The 20,182-nt window shown below is 45.9% G+C and overlaps 1 protein-coding gene across 1 annotated transcript in view; it reads right to left on the reverse strand.

Annotated features, from left to right (window-relative positions):
- Nucleotides 1–8,741, reverse strand: part of LOC112118222 (transient receptor potential cation channel subfamily V member 6-like) — a 75,314-nt gene extending 66,573 nt beyond the window's left edge. Inside the window, exon 1 of the mRNA XM_024216449.1 lies at nt 8,466–8,741. Within this exon, the coding sequence (XP_024072217.1) occupies nt 8,466–8,593 (128 nt within the window). The 5' untranslated portion in view covers nt 8,594–8,741. The remainder of the gene's footprint in view (nt 1–8,465) is intronic.
- Between the last annotated feature and the right edge of the window lie 11,441 nt (nt 8,742–20,182).

A 20,182-nucleotide genomic window follows, 5' to 3' on the forward strand; every position in this document is an offset into this window, starting at 1 on the left:
CATTCCTTTCTCCAGGAACTGACCAAATGCTCTACTAAGGTTATTTAGAAATCAAGCCAGTACACAGCCAATATTCATAACTTTGAATACAAAAATGATACATGCATATAAATAGGATTAATAGATTCAGTAGCTCATAACCTTTACAGAGATATGTTACATGGCATATTTAGCATAAAACACATTCTAAGCATATTTCCATAAAGCCTTATGGGAGGTACTGTCACAAATGTAATTACAATTGAACTTCAGAGTTACGAACACCTCGGGAATGGAGGTTGCTCATAACTCTCAATAAAATGTTATGGTTGTTCTTTCAAAAGTTTACAACTGAACATTGATTTAATACAGCTTTGAAACTTTACTATGCAGAAGAAAAATGCTGCTTTTAACCATTTTAATTTAAAGGAAACAGAAACAGTTTCCTTATCTTGTCAAATCTTTTTTTAAACTTTCCCTATATTTTAGTAGTTTACATTTAACACAGTATTTGCTTTTCTTTCTTTCTTTCTTTCTTTCTTTTTTTGTTTTTGTTTTTGTTTTTTGTTACGGCTGCCTGATTGCGCACTTCTGGTTCCAAATGAGGTGTGTGGTTGACCAGTCAGTTCGTAACTCTGGTGTTCATAACTCTGAGGTTCTACTGTAATGCCAGTCAACAAGGGTTTATGGAAAATAGATCCTGTCAAACTAACTTGATTTTTTTTTATAAGATTATAGGTTTGGTTGATAAAGGTAATAGTGTTGATGTAATATACTTAGACTTCTGTAAGGCATTTGACTTGGTACTTCACAACATTCTGATTAAAAAACTAAACAGACTAAAAGCTAGCTAACTTATACGTCTCAAAATGTAACTGTAAACTGGGAATCGTCATTAAGCGGGTGTGTTTCCAATGGAATCCCACAAGGATTGTGGCCCAATGTTATTTAACATTTTTATCAATGATCTGGAAGAAAACAGAAAATCATCCCCAATAAAGTTTGCAGATGACACAAAAATTGGGGGAATGGTAAATAATGAAAAGGACAGGCCAGTGATTCAGAGCAATCTGAACCACTTGATAAAATAGATGCATACAAACAATATGTGTTTTAATACAAATAAATGTAAATGTATACATCTAGGAACAAAGAATGTAAGCCATAATTACAGAACAGGGGACTCTATCCTGGGAAGCAGTGACTCTGAAAAAGATTTGGGGGTGGGTTGGATAATCAGATGAACATGAGCTCACAGTGAGTTGCTGAAGCCAAAAGAGCTAATGCAATCTTGGGTTGCATAAACAGGGGAATCTTGAGTAGGAGTAGAAAGATTATTTTATCTCTATATTTGGCGCTGGTGCATCAGCTACTGGAATAATGTGTGCAGTTCTGATGCCCATAGTTCAAGAAGTATGTTGATAAATTGGAGAGGGTTCAGAGATGAGCCACAAGAATGATTAAGGGATTAGAAAACTTGCCTTATAAAACGCAAAGAGGTCAATCAAGTTTAAGGGGTGACTTGATTGCAGTCTGTAAGTATCTATATGGGGAATAAATATTTATAAAGGGCTTTTCAATCAAGCAGAGACAGGAATAACATGATCCAATGCCTGGAAGTTGAAAATGGACAAATTCAGACTGAAAATAAAGTACAATTTATTAAAGACAAGAGTAATTAACCATTAGAACAACTTATCATGGGTTGTGGTGGATTCTCCATCACTGACAACTTTTAAATCAACATTGGATGTTTTCTTCTAAAAGCTAAGCTCTAGGAATTATTTGGGGGCAATTCTATAGCCTGTGTTATACAGATTAGATGATCACAGTCTAGATTCCCTTCTGGCCTTGTAATCTATGAATCATCTACTGTGTCCCTCCTTGCGTGTCCAATATTGTCCCCATTTCACCATACCTTTCCACTTCCCCCGATCTCTATTTTGAAGGTTGGATCATTGTTGTTGTCAAAAGGTAACACATATTAAAATCAGGCCCTAGGATTCCTACTCAGACTGTCAAAGTTAGTCCTGCTGTGGTTCAGTGTCTTCATCTGTAAAATGGAAATAATGATATGCTGCTCATAGAGGTGTTGTGAAGTTTAATTTGCTATTGTTTATAAAGTGCTCTGAGATCCTTGGATGACAGGTGCTATGCATATACAAAGATGCAGGAGACTTGATAGTAACCACTGCCCAAGTACTTTCCATAACTATTTTTCCTGTCCTTTTCAAATGTCCTTGGAGAAAACTTCTGTGCTACTTAATTTTTAAGTGCACTGTAAGGGCTGATACATTCCCCCATATTAGTTCTGTATTTTCACTGTGGCTGCTTCCATGCTTCTGGATCCTAGCTGGAACTGTAAGAGCTTCTCTACACACAGAAATTGCACCAATTTAGCTAAATCAATTTAGAAAACAGCAAAGTTAAATGGGTGCAATTTCTGTGTGTAGACCAGGCCTAAATGTTAAAGCCAACCTAAAACAAACTGTTATCAAGGTGTTTTTAGTTTGACATGAAGTGGGAAGTGATGCATTGCATATTCCTATAGCTCCTTTCAACTGAGGATCTCAAAGCACTTTACAAAAAGGGGCTGATATTATTGCTATTATACAGATGGGGAAACCGAGGCACAGAGAGGTGCAAGGATGATCTGAAGGTCTTACAGCCAGTCAGTGACAGAGTGAAAAAAGAACCAAGCTCTCCTGACTCTCAGAGTCCTACACTAAGTACTAGACAGCACTGCCTCTCTTGAATTCTTGAGGGCAAGGTTGATCTCTCTTGAAATTTCCCAATCTGGTTTGCAGCCCCAAGAAGGTTAAGCCAAACAGTCAAACTTTGGGGTCGTTCTCCTAAACAAGCAGAACTTTTTAGGTACTTACTCATCATTAGCAGAGATCCTTCAACATGGGATCTGTTACAAATCAGTACATTCCTCAGAGTAGTTGCATACCTAGCTTAAAACCAGTGTGACCTTTGTTTATTACTTCAGATCCATCCTATTTGAAAATAATTTCAAGGGGGGGGAAGTATAAAAAGGAACATTACAAAAATAACACTAACAACCCATTATCTTCATCATAAAAATTACAGAGAAATGGAAAGTTCCCACTAAGGTACATCTTGTTCTTTCCGTATCAGACCAGTTCAGGGCTATTCCTTATAATACAGTACAGCTGGACGGCAGTATATTATACAGTCCAATTTAAAAGGACTCAAGAGAAAGGCCTTCCACAACTCCACTTGGAAGACCATTCCACAGCCGAATAGATCTCAGTATTAACCATCCCATATGCTGAACGCTTTGAGAAATGTACCACTGAGAACACTTCAATATTGGCAGATTGATGGACTATATGTAAGGCTACGATTTAGTCACTGAGGTCATGGAAGTCACAGAATCTGTGACTTCCGGCAACCTCCATGACTTCAGCCTGTGGCTCTCAGGAGCTGCAGGGTCCCCTGCTGTCTGTGGGGACAGGGAGCACCTGGGCACCCCCACCACTTCTGGTGGCCCCCAGAGCTCCAAGCTGCCGCAGGCAGTGGTGGTACCCCGCAGCTCCCAAATGCCGCAGGTGGCGGGGGAACCCCTGAGCTCCCAACTGCAGTGGGTGGTGGGGGCCCCTGGAGCTGTGAGTGATGGGGAACTCTGCAGCTCCCAATTGCCACAGGTGGCAGGGGAACCTCCAAGCTCCTGGCTGCCGCAGGCCCCTGGAGCTGCAGCAGCAGGGGTACCCTGCAGCCCCCAGCTGCTGCAGGTGGTGGGGGCCCCGCAACTCCCAGCCGTGGGTAGCGGAGGACCCTGGAGCTCCGACAACCCACGGTGGGGGCCCCTGCAGCCCTAGCTGCCGCCCAGCTGCCCCGTGGCAAGCGGTGTGGGGACCTGCAGATTCCCATTTTGTCACGGATATTTTTAGTCAGGGCTGGCTCCCAAGCAAGCAGGTGCTTGGGGCGGCCAACGGAGAGGGGGCAGCACGTCCGGCTCTTCGGCAGCAATTCGGCGGTGGGTCCCTCAGTCCCTCTCGGAGGGAAGGACCTGCTGCCAAATTGCCGCTGAAGAATGAAGCGGCGCGGTGGAGCTGCCGCCAAAGTGCCGCTGATCACGATCGCGGCTTTCCCCCCCCCCCCCCCCCCCACCGCTTGGGGCGGCAAAAACCCTGTAGCCGGCCCTGTTTTTAGTAAAAGTCAGGGACAGGTCACAGCTTCCGTGAATTTTTCTTTATTGCCCGTGACCTGTCCCTGACTTTTACTAAAAATATCCATGACAAAATCTTAGCCTTAACTATATGAGATAAAAATATATTTTCATATTTAGTGTCTATGATTTCTTTAAAACATAGAACTTTGCCCCAACAGACAGGGTTTTTTAGAAACATCTGCATAGTGATGTCCTAATAGAGTGTAGTAAATGCGTTTGAGATCCAGATTGACATATCTAATCAGATTATTCTTACTAACAAAAAGAACAGCTGAAGGCACAAAATGTCTTTATGGTAACTGCTGACTTCAAAAACAAAAAAACAAAAAACAAACAAACAGTATTGCAGTTGGCTTAAGGCCATTGAAGAGTTTGTTCTTATTTAAGGGCCCCAGCCTAACATCAGCATGAGGCACAGGCCTCTTCCAGAGCAATACTGGTGAGATGTTACTGCAAAATCTTACCAGAAATGTTTCAGCAAGTGAAAAGAGTTCTGCTGCATGACCCATCAGATTGCTGTTCTGGTAAGAGATGAACCCATAGGGCCTGATGATTTGCCAAATTACTGAACCTTGTCAACACCACTTGAAGTCAATGGGAGCCAGGAGTGGTCAATACCTCTGAAAAACAGCTCCACAGCACCTAATTCATCCCTGTTCTTATTCTGCTGAAGTGACTTTACACCAGGGATGACTTTGGGCCACAGGGCCAAGTTCTAGCCTCATTTACATCCATACAATCTCACTGAGGTTGGATAGTGTCACCGAGGTTAGAATTTAGCCCATAAAAATAAAATGGCTCTGGGCTGTTTGAGTTATATAATAAAACCTGAGATAAAGATAAAGATATCTTAAAACACAACTCTTAAGCATCAATCACATCTGAGTGGTTCACAATCATCACTGCTATGTTAACAGGCCAGCAATATGGCTAAGCGCACCATACTGCATTCCGCAGCTACCAATCTATATGATCATTCAGAAGAATGTGCCAGACCTTCTACATGAAATTCCAATTCCCCGTGGCACTAAGTCACCTTTTTGATTTCCAGATTACCACTCAAGGCTGACACAATATGAGGTACATACATCCCACTGCAGGCACGTGGCTGTTCGTGTATAAGGAATGTGTGTATGATGTACAGATTGTAATGGAATGAAATAATACAATCGGAAAGGCAACCAACTCATATTTATAAATATTTCAGATTTACTATCTGAATAATACCCAGGACTTTTACTGCACTTTATTTATTCAAAGCTCTTTGCAGACATTAACTAATGAATTTCCCTTTCCCCCCCCCCAATACCTCTAGGAGGTAGGTAGATAAATATTATTATCCCCAATGTACAGATAGGGAAACTAAGGTAGGTAAATCCAGGATAAGAACTCAGCATTACCTGACTCTTAGGCCTGCACTCACTCCTCCAGGCCACACTGAATGGCACTATAGCTGTCTTACTGTATGAAACTACAGTAACCTAGCCATCGCCATACTGGATCACAACAGTGGGCACTCAGTCCAGTATTCTGTCATTGGCTGTAGCCAATACCACATGCTTCAGAGGAAGGTGGAAGAGGCCCATTCAGTATGAACATGTCCTAAGGACAGGTTTCTTTTGAATCTCAGGCAACTATGCCCAGATCTTCAAAGGTATTTAATGGCGTTAGGTGCCTAAACACATTGGAGGATCTGGGCTTGGTGCTTGGCTTATGCTGTAAGCATGAGGGTTTATACTTCTTGCACATTATTTATACCTCTTGTTCTCATTATTCATGGATGTGTCTAATCCTTTTTTGGATCATGCCACACTCTTAATCTCAGTCAGACCTAGTGGCAACAAGTTCCACAAGTTTATTATGTATTGCATAAAAAACTACTCCCTTTAATCAGTTTTAAATTTATTGCTTTTCAGTTTTATTGGACATCTCTTTGTTCTTGTATTATGAGAAGGGATACACAGGAATATCGAATTTACCTTCTCTATCCCATTCATTGTGTTGTAAACCCCTTTCACGTCTCCTTTTACACCTCTCATCTCTACACTCAACAATTTCAATCTTTTCCAAAGTCTCTTTATGCCTTTAAATCATTTTTGTCACCCATCTCAGAGCCCCCTCATTTTCTGATATCTCCTTTTTTATATAAGATAACCAAAACTGAGTGCATCATTACAGCAGATGGTGTCCCATTGATTTATTATAACAGCATTATAATATTTTCAGTGGCATTCACTCCCACATTCATTACATACCCTAACATCCATCTTTGCTGTTTTTGGCCACCATTGCACAATTATACTTGTTTAACAATACATTGAATCAGCAGTAAAGAGCCTTGTCTAGTGGTTAAAGCAGATGATTCAGAAGCAAGATTTCTGGGTGCTATCCTGGCTCTGTCACTGGGCAAGTGACTTAGCCCAGCTTCTCAAAGGCATTTAGGCACCTAACTTCCATTGAAATCAATGGAAGTTATTGGAGCCTAAATGCCTCTGAGGATTTGGGCCTTAGCCTCTCTGTGCTTTAGCTTCCCCATCTGTAAAATAGAGATAATGATATTTATCCAAGAATTAATTCATTAATGGTTGTGAAATTCTTCGCTATGCTCAGATGGGCGCTCCTATAAGAATGCAAAGGGTGAACAGTGTTGGCTAATCAATAGAGTCTAGCACTAGGATTGAAAAGCCCTGGGTTCTAGTCCAATCTCTACTCCTGGCCTGCTGGGTGACAGTGGGCAAGTCATTTCCTGTTTCTGTGCTTCAGTTTCCCCATCTGTAAAATGGGAATAAAGACCATCTCCATAAAGCACTTTGAGATCTACTGAAAAGTGTTATACAAATGATAGGTATTATTATTGTATTAAGTATGTCATAAGATTTGCTCAGCAGCTTGGATCACTAAACAATCTAGTCCTGTGGCCAACCACAGGAAGTCAACGCCATGCACCTAATCAGTTGTCTACAACTGTGTGTCCCAGAATCCCTGGCACAGTGGCCAGACTTCCCTAATCGCTGTGCGCTAGGACAGTCATCTCTGACTACTATGCTCGGGATTAGGGAGCCTCTCTGTCCATGGGCTCAAGCTGGTAGAAGTGTTTTCTCTGCTCTTGCTGCAATATTACCACCCCACCCAGAAAGTCCCTTCTGGATTGTGAGGACAGCAGGCCTACACCAGACATCTCCCAATCCCAGATACTTGCTCTGTGAGCAGCACTGGTGCCACCCCACCCCTAAAGGCTTATAATGACCCTGATTAAAGAACATCTAAAGTAAAACGAGAGCCCCATGACTCCTTGAGGGGTGAGAGGGCTAGGATGCATCCCTGAAAGTCACAGTTCTTAGGACTCAACCCTCAAAGTGAACCTGAAGGACACAGTTTGCTGCCAGCCCTTCACAAACCAAACTTTAGGGTTTAGCTGGTGAGACCCGCAGTACAGCAAACCCTACAGCACAGTTAGGAGTGGGAGGTCACCAAGGACAAGAGAGCAGGAAGCAGCATGCTCAGGGTATGGGTTGCTCCTCATGTCTCACTGCAGAGACCTCCTCAACGCTCAGTGGCTGATCCAAGCCAGGAGCAGTGCCCTTTCCTTCCTGAGGACTTATTGGGAAGGAAGAGGAATTTCTGGACACTGAGAACAAAGCAGCAAGAAGTCATTGTGCCCCTTGCTACAAATCCATTTCAATAGGAGGTGAGTATTAGTTGTGGGTCTGACCCATCTCTCACATGGCACAATCATTCCACACTGAGAAGGGGGCAGAGCACTGTCACGTGAGACTACAGAACATCACAGCTGGCACAGGATTCCCATCAACTCTTCTTTCCCTCTCTGACTGGACCAGTTTAGGGGTCCCACTTCTAAGATTAGGGTGCAGCTGGGTGGGGTAGATTTATTTAACGTCTGTTAACTGGTGTCTGTAGCAGCTCCAGGGGCACGGTTGCCATAAAGCCAGCAACACAGGAAAAAATGCCTCTTTCCTCCAGAAAAGACAGAAGTGCTTCTCTGCTGGCTGGAGACAGAGATTATGTTTTGCATCCCAGCCAGGTGCAGAAAGCAGGTGAAAACTACAAGCAGCTTTTCCCTTGGGGATCTAGTTACAGTGTTTTGCACAGTTGCCTTGGGAATGTAAAATTACAGGATCGCCTGTGTTCAGGGGAGATAGCTGGGACATAGGCAAGTACTGAGAGCCCATTCTCCACTTACCTGTTGCAGGAAGAGCCCCAGAGGGAACGACATGAGAGAGAAGGGATTGAAGAAGAAGTAGGAGGGAGCTGCCAGGCTGAAACTTACCTTTTCTGCTGCAGCAAGTTGATTTCATCCAGGCGTCTGGTCCAGGATTTTTCACTCTGAAACCTGCGCAACAGAGAGTTCCAGAGCCCAAGGAGCAGCCCATGATCCCCAGGCAGGAACATCCCCATTGTCCTGTGTTCTCCTCGTCAGCTGAACTCAGACCTGCTGCTCCATCCCCTTCTTCCTGTGATGTTTCTTTGTGAATGGCTCTCTACCCCTTCGTTCCAAGAGGGCAAGATGATCTGAGTGGGAGATAGATGCTCCTTCAGAAAATATCAGTTTGGGAGACAGGTGGATGGTTACAACATTTGGTTGAGGCAGGCGTCTGGCTGTGTCTCAGAAACAGATACTACCTGCTGGGGAATTGCTGAAAGCGAGAACACACCCCTCTCTACTAAGTTACCTTCTGATTTAAAGAGACACAGCTTTGTTTGGAAGCCGCTCACACTCCCACATGTCTATTGAGCAATCTCACTTCTAAACTATACAGAACTTCCAGTGGATATTTTAAAGCTGATAAGAAGTTTTTTAAAAACAAGCAAAGGATGTAAAGGATGTATTGGTATCTGCAGGACATATTTGCTCCTCTGTGTGTCTCCCTGTACAAGAGGAGAGAATGAGATGAGACAGTGAATGGGAAATTTGGCCTAGGCACACAGGCAAACTGCTTCAAGCAAATCTTCCCCTCCCTCCATCACCACACTCACAAACACATGCTGTAAAATCATTTGATGGGACTAGGATGACCATGGGTCCTTGAAAACAAAGCCATTTACAGTTCTGTCCCACAGTTCCGGTTGGTAGTATATAAATCAGTGTTTTGTCCAATTTGTATACATCCGTGCAGATTGTAAAAGCTGCCTGTCAGTTCAGCTGGTCACAATGACTAGAGCTAGGTGACATTTTTAAAGAAAATAATTAATTTGCTGAAAAATGCAGTTTGGGTCAACTCAAAACTATTTGCGAATTTTAGATGAATTCACAAAATAGTTTTGGACCAAAAATTTGCGGGAGAAGGATTTAAACACCATTCACAAAACAGCAAGAAAAGAAATAGCAGAAGAAGGTGAAGGCAGGGGTGGCAGGTATTCATCCAGCATGTGGGTGAGTCAGGTTTAATTCCCCCCTCTGTCTCTAGAGAATTCCGCATTACAAAAGAGCACTCTGACCACTGGGCCATGGGATATTCTGAGGTGTGTTTGTGTGTGGAGGGGGCGGGAGGGGGGGTCTTTCAATTTCTGCTATTGAAGCTGTTACAGTTTGTATAAATAATTAAATATTTATTGGCACAGGGACTTGAACTTGGGCCTCCCCTGTCTGTGCCCTAACATGGGCTATTCAGTCATTCTCACACTATCTTTTTGTCCCAATGTCATTATCATTATGAATGACTATGAATTGCCATTATGAAAGACAATGGGTAGTTATTGGTCTAGGGAAAGTGTGTGAGAATGATTGCATAGCCCTGTGGTTAGAGCAATCACCTGCCGGAGGAAGTGGGGGAGATTGAACCTGAATCACCCATGCCCTGGATGCGTGCCCTAACCTCTGGACTAAAAGATATGAGCAGAGGTGACTCCTCTGGCCATTTGTGAATCTAGTGCCTGGAAAAATGCCCCAAATAAAACCATTTCAATTTGCCAAAATTTTTCACAGTGTTAGGATTTGGTTCTACCAGAACTGATTTTTTTTTTTCAATTTTTTGGACCTGCCAGTGAACTGAAAAATGAGTTATTTGCCAAGCTCTGCTGAAAACAGCCTGGCTCAGCACATTACTCCTAGGGGAATTCTGCACCACTGCACAAAGCAGAATTTGTGCAGAATTCCATGTTTCCCCCACAGAATTGGGGCTGCAGAGCTGCTGGCTGCCAGTAGGGGCCACTGGGCTCTGCAGAACACAGGTTTGCAGTGCGCAGAGTGCCTAGCCCAGTGGGGATGAAGGCTCTGCAAGCTCTGGCTGCTCGGCTTAATACTCATTCTCTTGGAGACAGGAGAGGTCCTGGGAGACCAAGCTCTGGCAAAGGGTGAAGAAGGGCAGGGCCGCACCGCGACACATCCCCCGGCTGGACAGTAAAGAAGCTAGGGGGAGTAAAGGCTCTGGGGGTGCAGGTGTCTGGGTTCTGGGGGGAGGGAATGCAGGTGTCTGGGCTCTGAGGGCCCCACGCAGCCCCCTCCAACACCTCCCAACTGGAAGTGGGTTGTCATAGGGGGTTCTTTAACTCTCTACTCCTGGGAGAATCTTTTTGTTGTTGTTGTGTGTATTGTTGACATACTTGTTGACAGGTATTTTGAAATAAAGTATCAAAATTATTCAAACTGGAGTGATTATATTGTGCTATTTTGACAAATAAAATATGCAGAATTTTGCAAAATTTTAAAATACTGTGTTCAGAATTTTTGGCACAGAATTCCCCCAGGAGTAGCACATGCACATCCCAAAGACCAGCTCACCTCAGCCAATGCTGCTATCCTCTCCTTTCCCACCAGGAGGCCTGCGAATGAGCCCCCTTTCAATGAGTCCTGGAACCACTCCTCCCCCTGCATGTATAGTAAAATATGTAGGGTACTGGGGATGGTGAGGAGTGGGGAAGGGAGGAGGGGCTTCAGTTTCACTTCCCATCCATTGCAAGACCCTTCCATGTTCACACCAACAAAACTGTCCCCACAGATTGCCCATTTTTATGACTTGGAAAACCTCACCCCAGATCAGGGTCCCTGGCCTCAAAGCCCAAGAATCATCATATTGCTTCCTCCCTCTTGCCCACCTATCCCAGACTGCTCTGCCTTGCCAACTGGACCTGGATTTCAGCCCATGCAGGTGTGGGGAGAGAAAAGGGCACATGTCCAGACCTGGTCTGTGGTATGGGGATTAGGTCAGTGGATGTTTCTATTAAACAGAGAGCGGGGAACCTGCAATGTGCCCTAGCCAGCACCATGACAAAGGGGGAGACAGCCTGATTTTCTAACTGTTATTAGGGAAGCACACAGCACTGAGGCATGAACAGTAATGATCATACCAGGCAGCACTGCTGCACCCTGCTACCTCTGTAGATTTGGCACCCCTGCCTGAACCTGGCCCCAAGGTGCAGTCAGTCTGCTGAACTCTGTGAGCATAAACCCTGTGAACTCAGAATAAAATCTATCTCACTGTAGCTGGCAATTAGGAGCTGACTCCTGTTTTCTTTTTACAGAAACAATCAGAGCATGGGTGGCTGGGATCATAAACCACTTTCTCTCCCCGTGCCAGGGCCAATCAGGAAGTTAGAGTTGCACTTGTGCAAACATTTGAGTGGGATTATGATCGGAAAAGTACTTCAGTCTACAGCGGCCCCACCAACTCCTGCTGTGTGTGATGGGGTGAGCGAGTTAAGGTTAAATAGAAATTAACCACCCATGAACCTTTTTGTGGGTTTAAAGCAATATGCTGACAATTGTGATCCTCATTATTTTTCATTTAAAGACAGCTTCTATGCTTCCCAGAAGCACCAGGGAAAAGATACTAGTGAAATACCAGCTGTTCTAATGGCCCTAGCTGAGACTACTCTCTCCCATGGGAAGTAGTGGAAGCCACACAACATGAGAGGTTTAAAATCTGACCAGACAGAGCCCTGGAACAGGTATAATCTTGCACTGGTGTAACCCATTGGTGAGTGTATTTTACAAGTCACCCTCTGTGCTGATCCATGAGAATATGAGTTGCTATAGTGCTTTTTCCTCTACCTATTAATTATGGATCCATAGATCAAGCTGTAACAGGCTGTGTTTGTTGTTTTTGTAATAGCTCTGGGGGGGTCTCTGGTTCAGTCCTCAGAGTGGCAGCCAAGTGGCAGTTATTCAGCCCTCCATCAGATGTACTGGGTGAGCTAATTCATTCTCTAATATCCTATTTCTGGCCCTGCCAGCATGTCTGCCACTGAGGCAACTGGCCCCTGCCCCACTCAGAAAATCAAATCACTGCAGATTTAATTTGCCTTTGTGACGGGTTGGATCACAGAAACCCTCTTGGGAGCTGCCACCCGATGTGCCAAGACTACTTCTACCCCTCTTTCCCTGCCAGCTCGGGGCCCCAGCACCCTGTCTTGCTGAGCCAGACACTCCCGTCTGCTCCAACAAAGACCTAGGGTCTGAATTACTTGCCCCAAAGCTGCAGGTTTACCTGAAAGCAGCTGACAGAAGTGTTCCTGTCTTTAACACTCAGATGCCCAACTCCCAGTGGGGTCTAAACCCAAATAAATCCGTTTTACCCTGTATAATGCTTATGCAGGGTAAACTCATAAATTGTTAGCCCTCTTTAACACTGATAGAGAGATATGCACAGTTGTTTGCTCCCCCAGGTATTAATACATACTCTGAGTTAATTAATAAGGAAAAAGTGATTTTATTAAATACAGAAAGTAAGATTTAAGTGATTCCAAGTAGTAACAGACAGAACAAAGTAAGTCACCAAGCAAAATAAAATAAAATGCGCAAATCTATGTCTAATCAAACTGAATACAGATAATCTCACCCTCAGAGATGCTTCAGTAAGTTTTTTCCTCAGCCTGGACACCTTCCAGGCCTGGGCACAATTCTTTCCCCTGATACGGCTCTTGTTCCAGCTCAGGTGGTAGCTAGGGGATTCTTCATGATGGCTTTTCTGTTCTGTTCTGTTCCACCCCTTTATATATCTTTTGCATAAGGTGGGAACCCTTTGTCCCTCTGGGTTTTCACCCCCCCTCACTGGAAAAGAGCCAAGTTAAAGATGGATTCCAGTTCATGTGACATGATCACATGTCACTGTAAGGGTATGTCTACACTACGGGATTAATCCGAATTTATATAATTCGAATTTTGGAAACAGATTGTATAAAGTCGAATGTATGCAGCCACACTAAGCACATTAATTCGGCGGTGTGCGTCCATGTACCAGGGCTAGCGTTGATTTCCGGAGCGTTGCACTGTGGGTAGCTATCCCATAGCTATCCCATAGTTCCCGCAGTCTCCTCCGCCCATTGGAATTCTGGGTTGAGATCCTAATGCCTGATGGGGCCAAAAACATTGTCACGGGTCGTTCTGGGTACATCCTCCCCCCTCTCCAGGGAAGCAACGGCAGACAACCGTTTCGCGCCTTTTTCCTGGGTGAACAGTGCAGACACCATACAATGGCAAGCATGGAGCCCGCTCAGCTCAAGACAGCAGTCATGAACATTGTAAACACCTCGCGCATTATCATGCAGTTTATGCTGAACCAGAACCTGCAAAACCAGGCGGCGAGGAGTAGGCTACGGCAGCACGGCGGCGAGAGTGATGAGGACATTGACATGGAATTCTATCAAATAGCACCGGGCCCCGGTGCTTTGGAGATCATGCTGTTAATGGGGCAGGTTATAGCCATGGAACGTCGATTCTCGGCCCCGGGAAACAAGCAGAGACTGGTGGGACCGCATAGTGTTGCAGGTGTGGGACGATTACCAGTGGCTGCGAAACTTTCGCATGCGTAAGGGCACATTCATGGAACTTTGTGACTTGCTTTCCCCTGCCCTGAAGCGCCAGAATACCAAGATGAGAGCAGCCCTCACAGTTGAGAAGCGAGTGGTGATAGCCCTGTGGAAGCTTGCAACGCCAGACAGCTACCGGTCAGTCGGGAATCAATTTGGAGTGGGCAAATCTACTGTGGGGGCTGCTGTGATGCAAGTAGCCAAAGCAATCACTGAGCTGCTGCTACGAAAGGTAGTGACTCTGGGAAATGTGCAGGTCATAGTGGATGGCTTTGCTGCAATGGGATTCCCTAACTGTAGTGGGGCGATAGATGGAACCCATATCCCTATCTTGGCACCGGAGCACCAGGGTACCCAGTACATAAACCACAAGGGGTACTTTTCAATGGTGCTGCAAGCACTTGTGGATCACAAGGGACGTTTCACCAACATCAACGTGGGCTGGCCGGGAAGGGTTCATGACGCTCGCGTCTTCAGGAACACTACTCTGTTTAAACGGCTGCAGCAAGGGACTTACTTCCTGGACCAGAAAATAACTGTTGGGGATGTTGAAATGCCTATAGTTATCCTTGGGGACCCAGCCTACCCTTTAATGCCATGGCTCATGAAGCCATACACAGGCAGCCTGGACAGGATTCAGGAGCTGTTCAACTACAGGCTGAGCAAGTGCAGAATGGTGGTAGAATGTGCATTTGGCCGTTTAAAAGGGCGCTGGCACTCGTTACTGACTCGGTCAGACCTCAGCCAAACCAATATCCCCATTGTTATTGCTGCTTGCTGTGTGCTCCACAATCTCTGTGAGAGTAAGGGGGAGACCTTTATGGCGGGGTGGGAGGCTGAGGCAAATCGCCTGGCTGCTGATTATGCGCAGCCAGCCACCAGGGCGATTAGAAGATCACACCAGGAAGCGCTGCGCATCAGAGAAGCTTTGAAAACCAGTTTCATGACTGGCCAGGCTACAGTGTGAAAGTTCTGTTTGTTGAAAACCCGCCCCCTTGATTGACTCATTCCCTGTAAGCAAACCACCCTCTCCCCTTAAATCACAGCTTGCTTTTAAAGGAAATAAAGTCACTATCGTTTAAAAATCATGTATTCTTTATTAATTGATTATAAACATAGGGAGAGAACCAACAAGGTAACCTGGGTGAGGTTTGGGAGGAGGATAGGAGGGAAGTAAAAGGCCACTGAAAAAATTCAATATAATGACAGCCTTTTGGGCTGTCCACTGGGGTGGAGTGGGAGGGTGCACGGAGCCTCCCCTCCCGGCGTTCTTACATGTCTGGGTGAGGAGGATATGGAACATGGTGAGGGGGGAGGGAGGTTATACAGCGGCTGCAGCGGCAGTCTGTTATCCTGCTGCCGTTCCTGAAGCTCCACCAGACGCCGGAGCATGTCCGTTTGATCACGCAGCAGCCCCAGCGTTGCAGCCTGCCACCTCTCATCTCGAGCGTCCTTCATGACCTCACATTCACTGGCATCTTTCCTGTACTTAGATACCGTGTCCTTCCACTCATTCAAATGAGCTCTTTCATTGCGGGTGCATTCCATTATTTCCGAGAACATCTCGTCTCGCGTCCTCTTTCTCCGCCGCCTTATCTGAGATAGCCTTCGGGACGGAAGAGGGAGGCTTGAAAAATTTGCAGCTGCTGGAGGGATGAAAAAAAGGAGAGAAGTTTTTAAAATGATACATTTTACAGAACAATGCTTATACTCTTTCATGGTGAACAACACTATTCACATTACATAGCACATGTGATTTCAGTACAAGATTGCATTTTCCATCTTAATATTGAGTGCCTGTGGCTTTGGTGTTAGAGATCACAGACGCAGGTCCTGGCAACAGAATTCGGCCTGCATGCGGCCATGGTAAACCATTGTCTTTCGGCTTCTGCGCCCTCCTTTCCCACATACCAAGCAAAGCCCGTTGACTGCTGCGGTTTTCCTGTTAACCTTCAGCAGCAGAAAACAAACTAACCCCCCCGCCATCCAATTCTCTGGGATGATCGCTTTATCCCTCCCCCCACAGCGTGGCTGGTATCAGGGAAGATCCCTGCAGAAACCAAACTAACCCCCCACCCCCCCTCCCACCATGAATTATCTGGGATGATCGCTGTACCCCTCCCCCCACCGCGTGGCTGGTATCAGGGAAGATCCCTGCTAGCCAAAGGCGAAAAGCTCAGCACCAATTTCCCCCCCACCCCCTCCGCGCTTGGCTAACTGCAGGGAAGGATTTCTTTTCAGCCACAGGCAAACAGCCCAGTAGGAACGGCCACCTCTGTCCCCTTAATTAAATTCCCGTATTTCAACCAGGTTACCATGAGCGATATCACTCTCCTGAGGATTACACAGCGAGATAAAGAACGGATGTTGCTTGAATGCCAGCAAACACCGGGACCATACACTGCCAGGCTTTGTCATGCAATGATACCAGATTACTTGCTACTAGCATGGCGTGGTCAAGTGCACGGAGGACGGAATAAGGCTGCACTGTCCAGAAACCTTCTGCAAAGGCTTTTGGAGTACCTCCAGGAGAGCTTCATGGAGATGTCCCTGGAGGATTTCCGCTCCATCCCCAGACACGTTAACAGACTTTTCCAGTAGCTGTACTGGCCGCGAATGCATCCCAAGTCCTCAGGGCAAATTAATCATTAAAAAACGCTTGCTTTTAAATCACGTTTTATATTTTAAAAGGTAAACTAACCTGAGGTCCCTTCCATGGGGTCATGGTCTTGGGTACTGGCTTGGGACGCTTGGGAGGGTACTTCAGTCAGGCTGAGAAAAAGATCCTGGCTGTTGGGGAGAACGGAGTGCTGTGTGCTCTCTGCAAGCTCGTCCTCCTCCTCTTCCTCCCCGTCCGCAGAATCCTCAGGTGTGGCTGATGAGATTACCCCTGCCTCGGAATCCAGAGGTGGGGTAGTGGTGGCGGCCCCCCCTAGAATTGCATGCAGCTCAGCGTAGAAGCGGCATGTCTGCGGCTCTGACCCGGAGCGACCGTTTGCCTCCTTTGTTTTCTGATAGGCTTGTCTGAGCTCCTTGACTTTCACGCGGCACTGCTCTGAGTCCCTACTGTGGCCTCTCTCCATCATGCCCTTGGAGATTTTTTCAAAAGTTTTGGCATTTCATCTTTTCGAACGAAGTTCTGCTAGCACTGAATCCTCTCCCCATATAGCGATCAGATCCAGTACCTCCCATACGGTCCATGCTGGTGCTCTTTTTCGATTATTGGCCTGCCTGGTTACCTGTGCTGATGAGCTCTCTGTGGTCACCTATGCTCTCCTGTGCTGGGCAAACAGGAAATGAAATTCAAATGTTCGCGGGGCTTTTCCTGTCTACCTGGCCAGTGCATCCGAGTTCAGATTGCTGTCCAGAGCGGTCACAATGGTGCACTGTGGGATAGCTCCCGGAGGCCAATACCATCGAATTGCAGCCACACTAACCCTAATTCGAAATGACAATATCGATTTTGGCACTACTCCGCTCGTCGGGGAGGAGTACAGAAATCGAATGGCTTCTTTGTGTGGACGGGTGCAGGGTTAATTCGATTTAACGCTCCTAAATTCGAATTAAACTCATAGTGTAGACCAGGCCTAAGACCCCAAGCCTTCATTCCTCCCAGCCTGACTCACAGGAATGCTTGTCTGCAAACAGAGCCATCCAGTCAATTGTCCTGGTTGATGGGAACCATTAAGATTCCAAACCACCATTAATGGCCCACACTTTGCATAATTATAATAGGCCCTCAGAGTTATATTTCATATTTCTAGTTTCAGATACAAGAGTGATAACTTTATACAAATAGGATGACCACACTCAGTAGACAATAAGCTTTGTAATGATACCTTACAAGCGACGTTTTGCATGAAGCATATTCCAGTTACATTATATTCACTCATTATCAATTTTTTATAAAATCATATAGACTGCAACGTCACAGCCTTCATCACAGTTCTGCACAATCTACAGCAGTTAATTCAAGGGACAGGCTCTTCCAGATGCAAAATCCACAAAGGGCCAGAGAGCTGCTTGGATATGTGCATATTCCAATAGGAGCATATTCCAAAATAGCACCAGCAGGACCCCACTTAACAGCTTAGCAGTTAGCAAAAACAGCACCGAGAAGCCCTTGGAAGTGCCCTGACTTAGGGTCTGGTTCTCTGAGATGAGGAGCACCCTGCAATCATGGACTCCTGAGGGACTTGAGGACACTCAGCACCTTGCAGTTCAGTCCTTCTCTGATAGTATATGCAGCTGAAGTGATTTACCCTATCCCACTTAAAACTAACCTGGGCAGAAAAATTCCAATAAAACTTTGTTTCTTTGGGAAACCAAAACACTTTCTGGAGATGTGGTTTTGCTGAAGTGCTGATGGAAGCTGTAACCCTGCCTGCCAGATGGGTTTCAAACCTGCCTGGTTTCCAATCAGCTCTCCCACTCAGCTGCCTGCTAGGGAGCTGAGGCGTCTAGATTTATGGTTCTAGGGATGTCTTCCAGGTGGACATCCCCCTGGCAGACTGGGGTCCAGTCCACAGAGAGAAGCAGGGCTGATCCATGCCAGCAGGGGGCATGCAACACACACAGACACACATGCACTCACAGACACTCTCACCCTCCTCCACCTCTTATCTGGCCTATCTCAGAGGTGCTGACCACAGACGTTTCCAATGGCCTCAGTGGATTGCTCCCTGCCTGTTATGGAGAATTTCAAAAATTCTGAAATATTAAAATCCTCCACAAAATAGTTTAATTACCTTTCTCCACCCAGCTCTACTGCTGACCATGACACACCAACAATCAGGCAAGTTTTCTGGCTCAGTTTTGCAGATCCAAGAAGCACACATGACACATGACATAACCTTCTGGTACAAATCAGAGATGGGGACTGCTTGTCCAGACTTTTAATCCTACAGGAATACTACTTACAAGTCCAATTTGTGTTTAGTTTACTTATACAACAGAGCTGAGGCAGTAGGCTGGATTTTAATCTTCTTGGTGTAGATCATTAATTCTTTCAGGCAGAGACTATTTCTTTACTTGCTATGCAAAGACCCAGGTTTTCCTAGGCTGATATACTCAAGTGTTAAATATTAATAATATTAATCGTGGCTCTGCCACAAAAGGACTGTTTTTCCTTGGGCAAGTTGCTTAACCTTTCCATCTCTTGGTTTGCCCATCTGTAAAATGTATACAATAATTCTTAACAATTTTGCAACGTTGTGGTGAGGATTAACTAGAGTACAAAACATAAAGGCGTTCTTATTTGCCAATATCGACTACCAATTACCAATCTCCAATTCTAAATCCTGGGGATAAAGGTTTTCTAACTGTTGCCTTTGTAATGGCAGATGCTCTAACTAATGTTTGAAGAGTACTTTCAAGACAGGAAGAGCTTAAAGTGTTAGGTATTATTATGCCAGAAACAAAAAAAACACAGATGGATTTTCATATTCCAGATTGAGTTTGTAATGCTGATAGTTAGAAAATCAGGTTTTGATTTGGAAACAGTGCAGTTTGATCTGGAGTCACCAAGATCTTGTTTTCATAGAATCATAGAAGATTAGAGTTGGAAGAGACCACAGGAGGTCATATACTCTAACCCCCTGCTCAAAGCAGGAGCAACCCCAACCAAATCATCCCAGACAGGGCTTTGTCAAGACAGGCCTTAAAAACCTCTAAGGATGGAGATTCCACCACCTCCCTAGGTAACCCATTCCAGTGAGTCACCACTCTCCTAGTGAAATACTTTTTCCTAATATCCAACCTAGACCTCCCCCACTGCAACTTGGGACCATTTCTCCCAGTGGCGTAGCCAGGTTTTAAGAGCAGGGGGAGCAAACATAAAAAAGGCGCCCCCCCCTTGGCTCCTCCTCTGGCCACGCCCCCCCTGGCTCCTCCTCCGGCTGCTCCGCGCCCACCCAGCTCCTCTCCCACGCCCCCCCCCATCTCATCCCTCCTGCCATTGTCCCTGGCCAGCCCTTCCCCCGCCCCTCTGCTGCCGGTGCCCAGTGCCCTCCGGGCCGGGGCTCGCAGCTCGGCAGGCTGAGCAGCAAGCGGCCACCCACCTGCCCGAGCCCGGCTGGGCTTCTTGCCCCTGCTCCGGCAGCCGGGCTGTTGCCGCACTGAGCCCAGCCAAACGGAGCCTTTCCCTCAAGGCTGCTACCGAGGTGCCCAGCCTCCTCCCTCGTCGCCGCTTCTCCCGCCGGCCCCCCTATTGCCGGGCGGCACGCGCCCAGCCCAGCCCCG

This window comes from Terrapene carolina, unplaced genomic scaffold, assembly GCF_002925995.2.
Source record: "Terrapene carolina triunguis isolate 2854851 unplaced genomic scaffold, T_m_triunguis-2.0 Scaffold740, whole genome shotgun sequence".
In the NCBI taxonomy this organism is placed as follows: domain Eukaryota; kingdom Metazoa; phylum Chordata; order Testudines; family Emydidae; genus Terrapene; species Terrapene triunguis.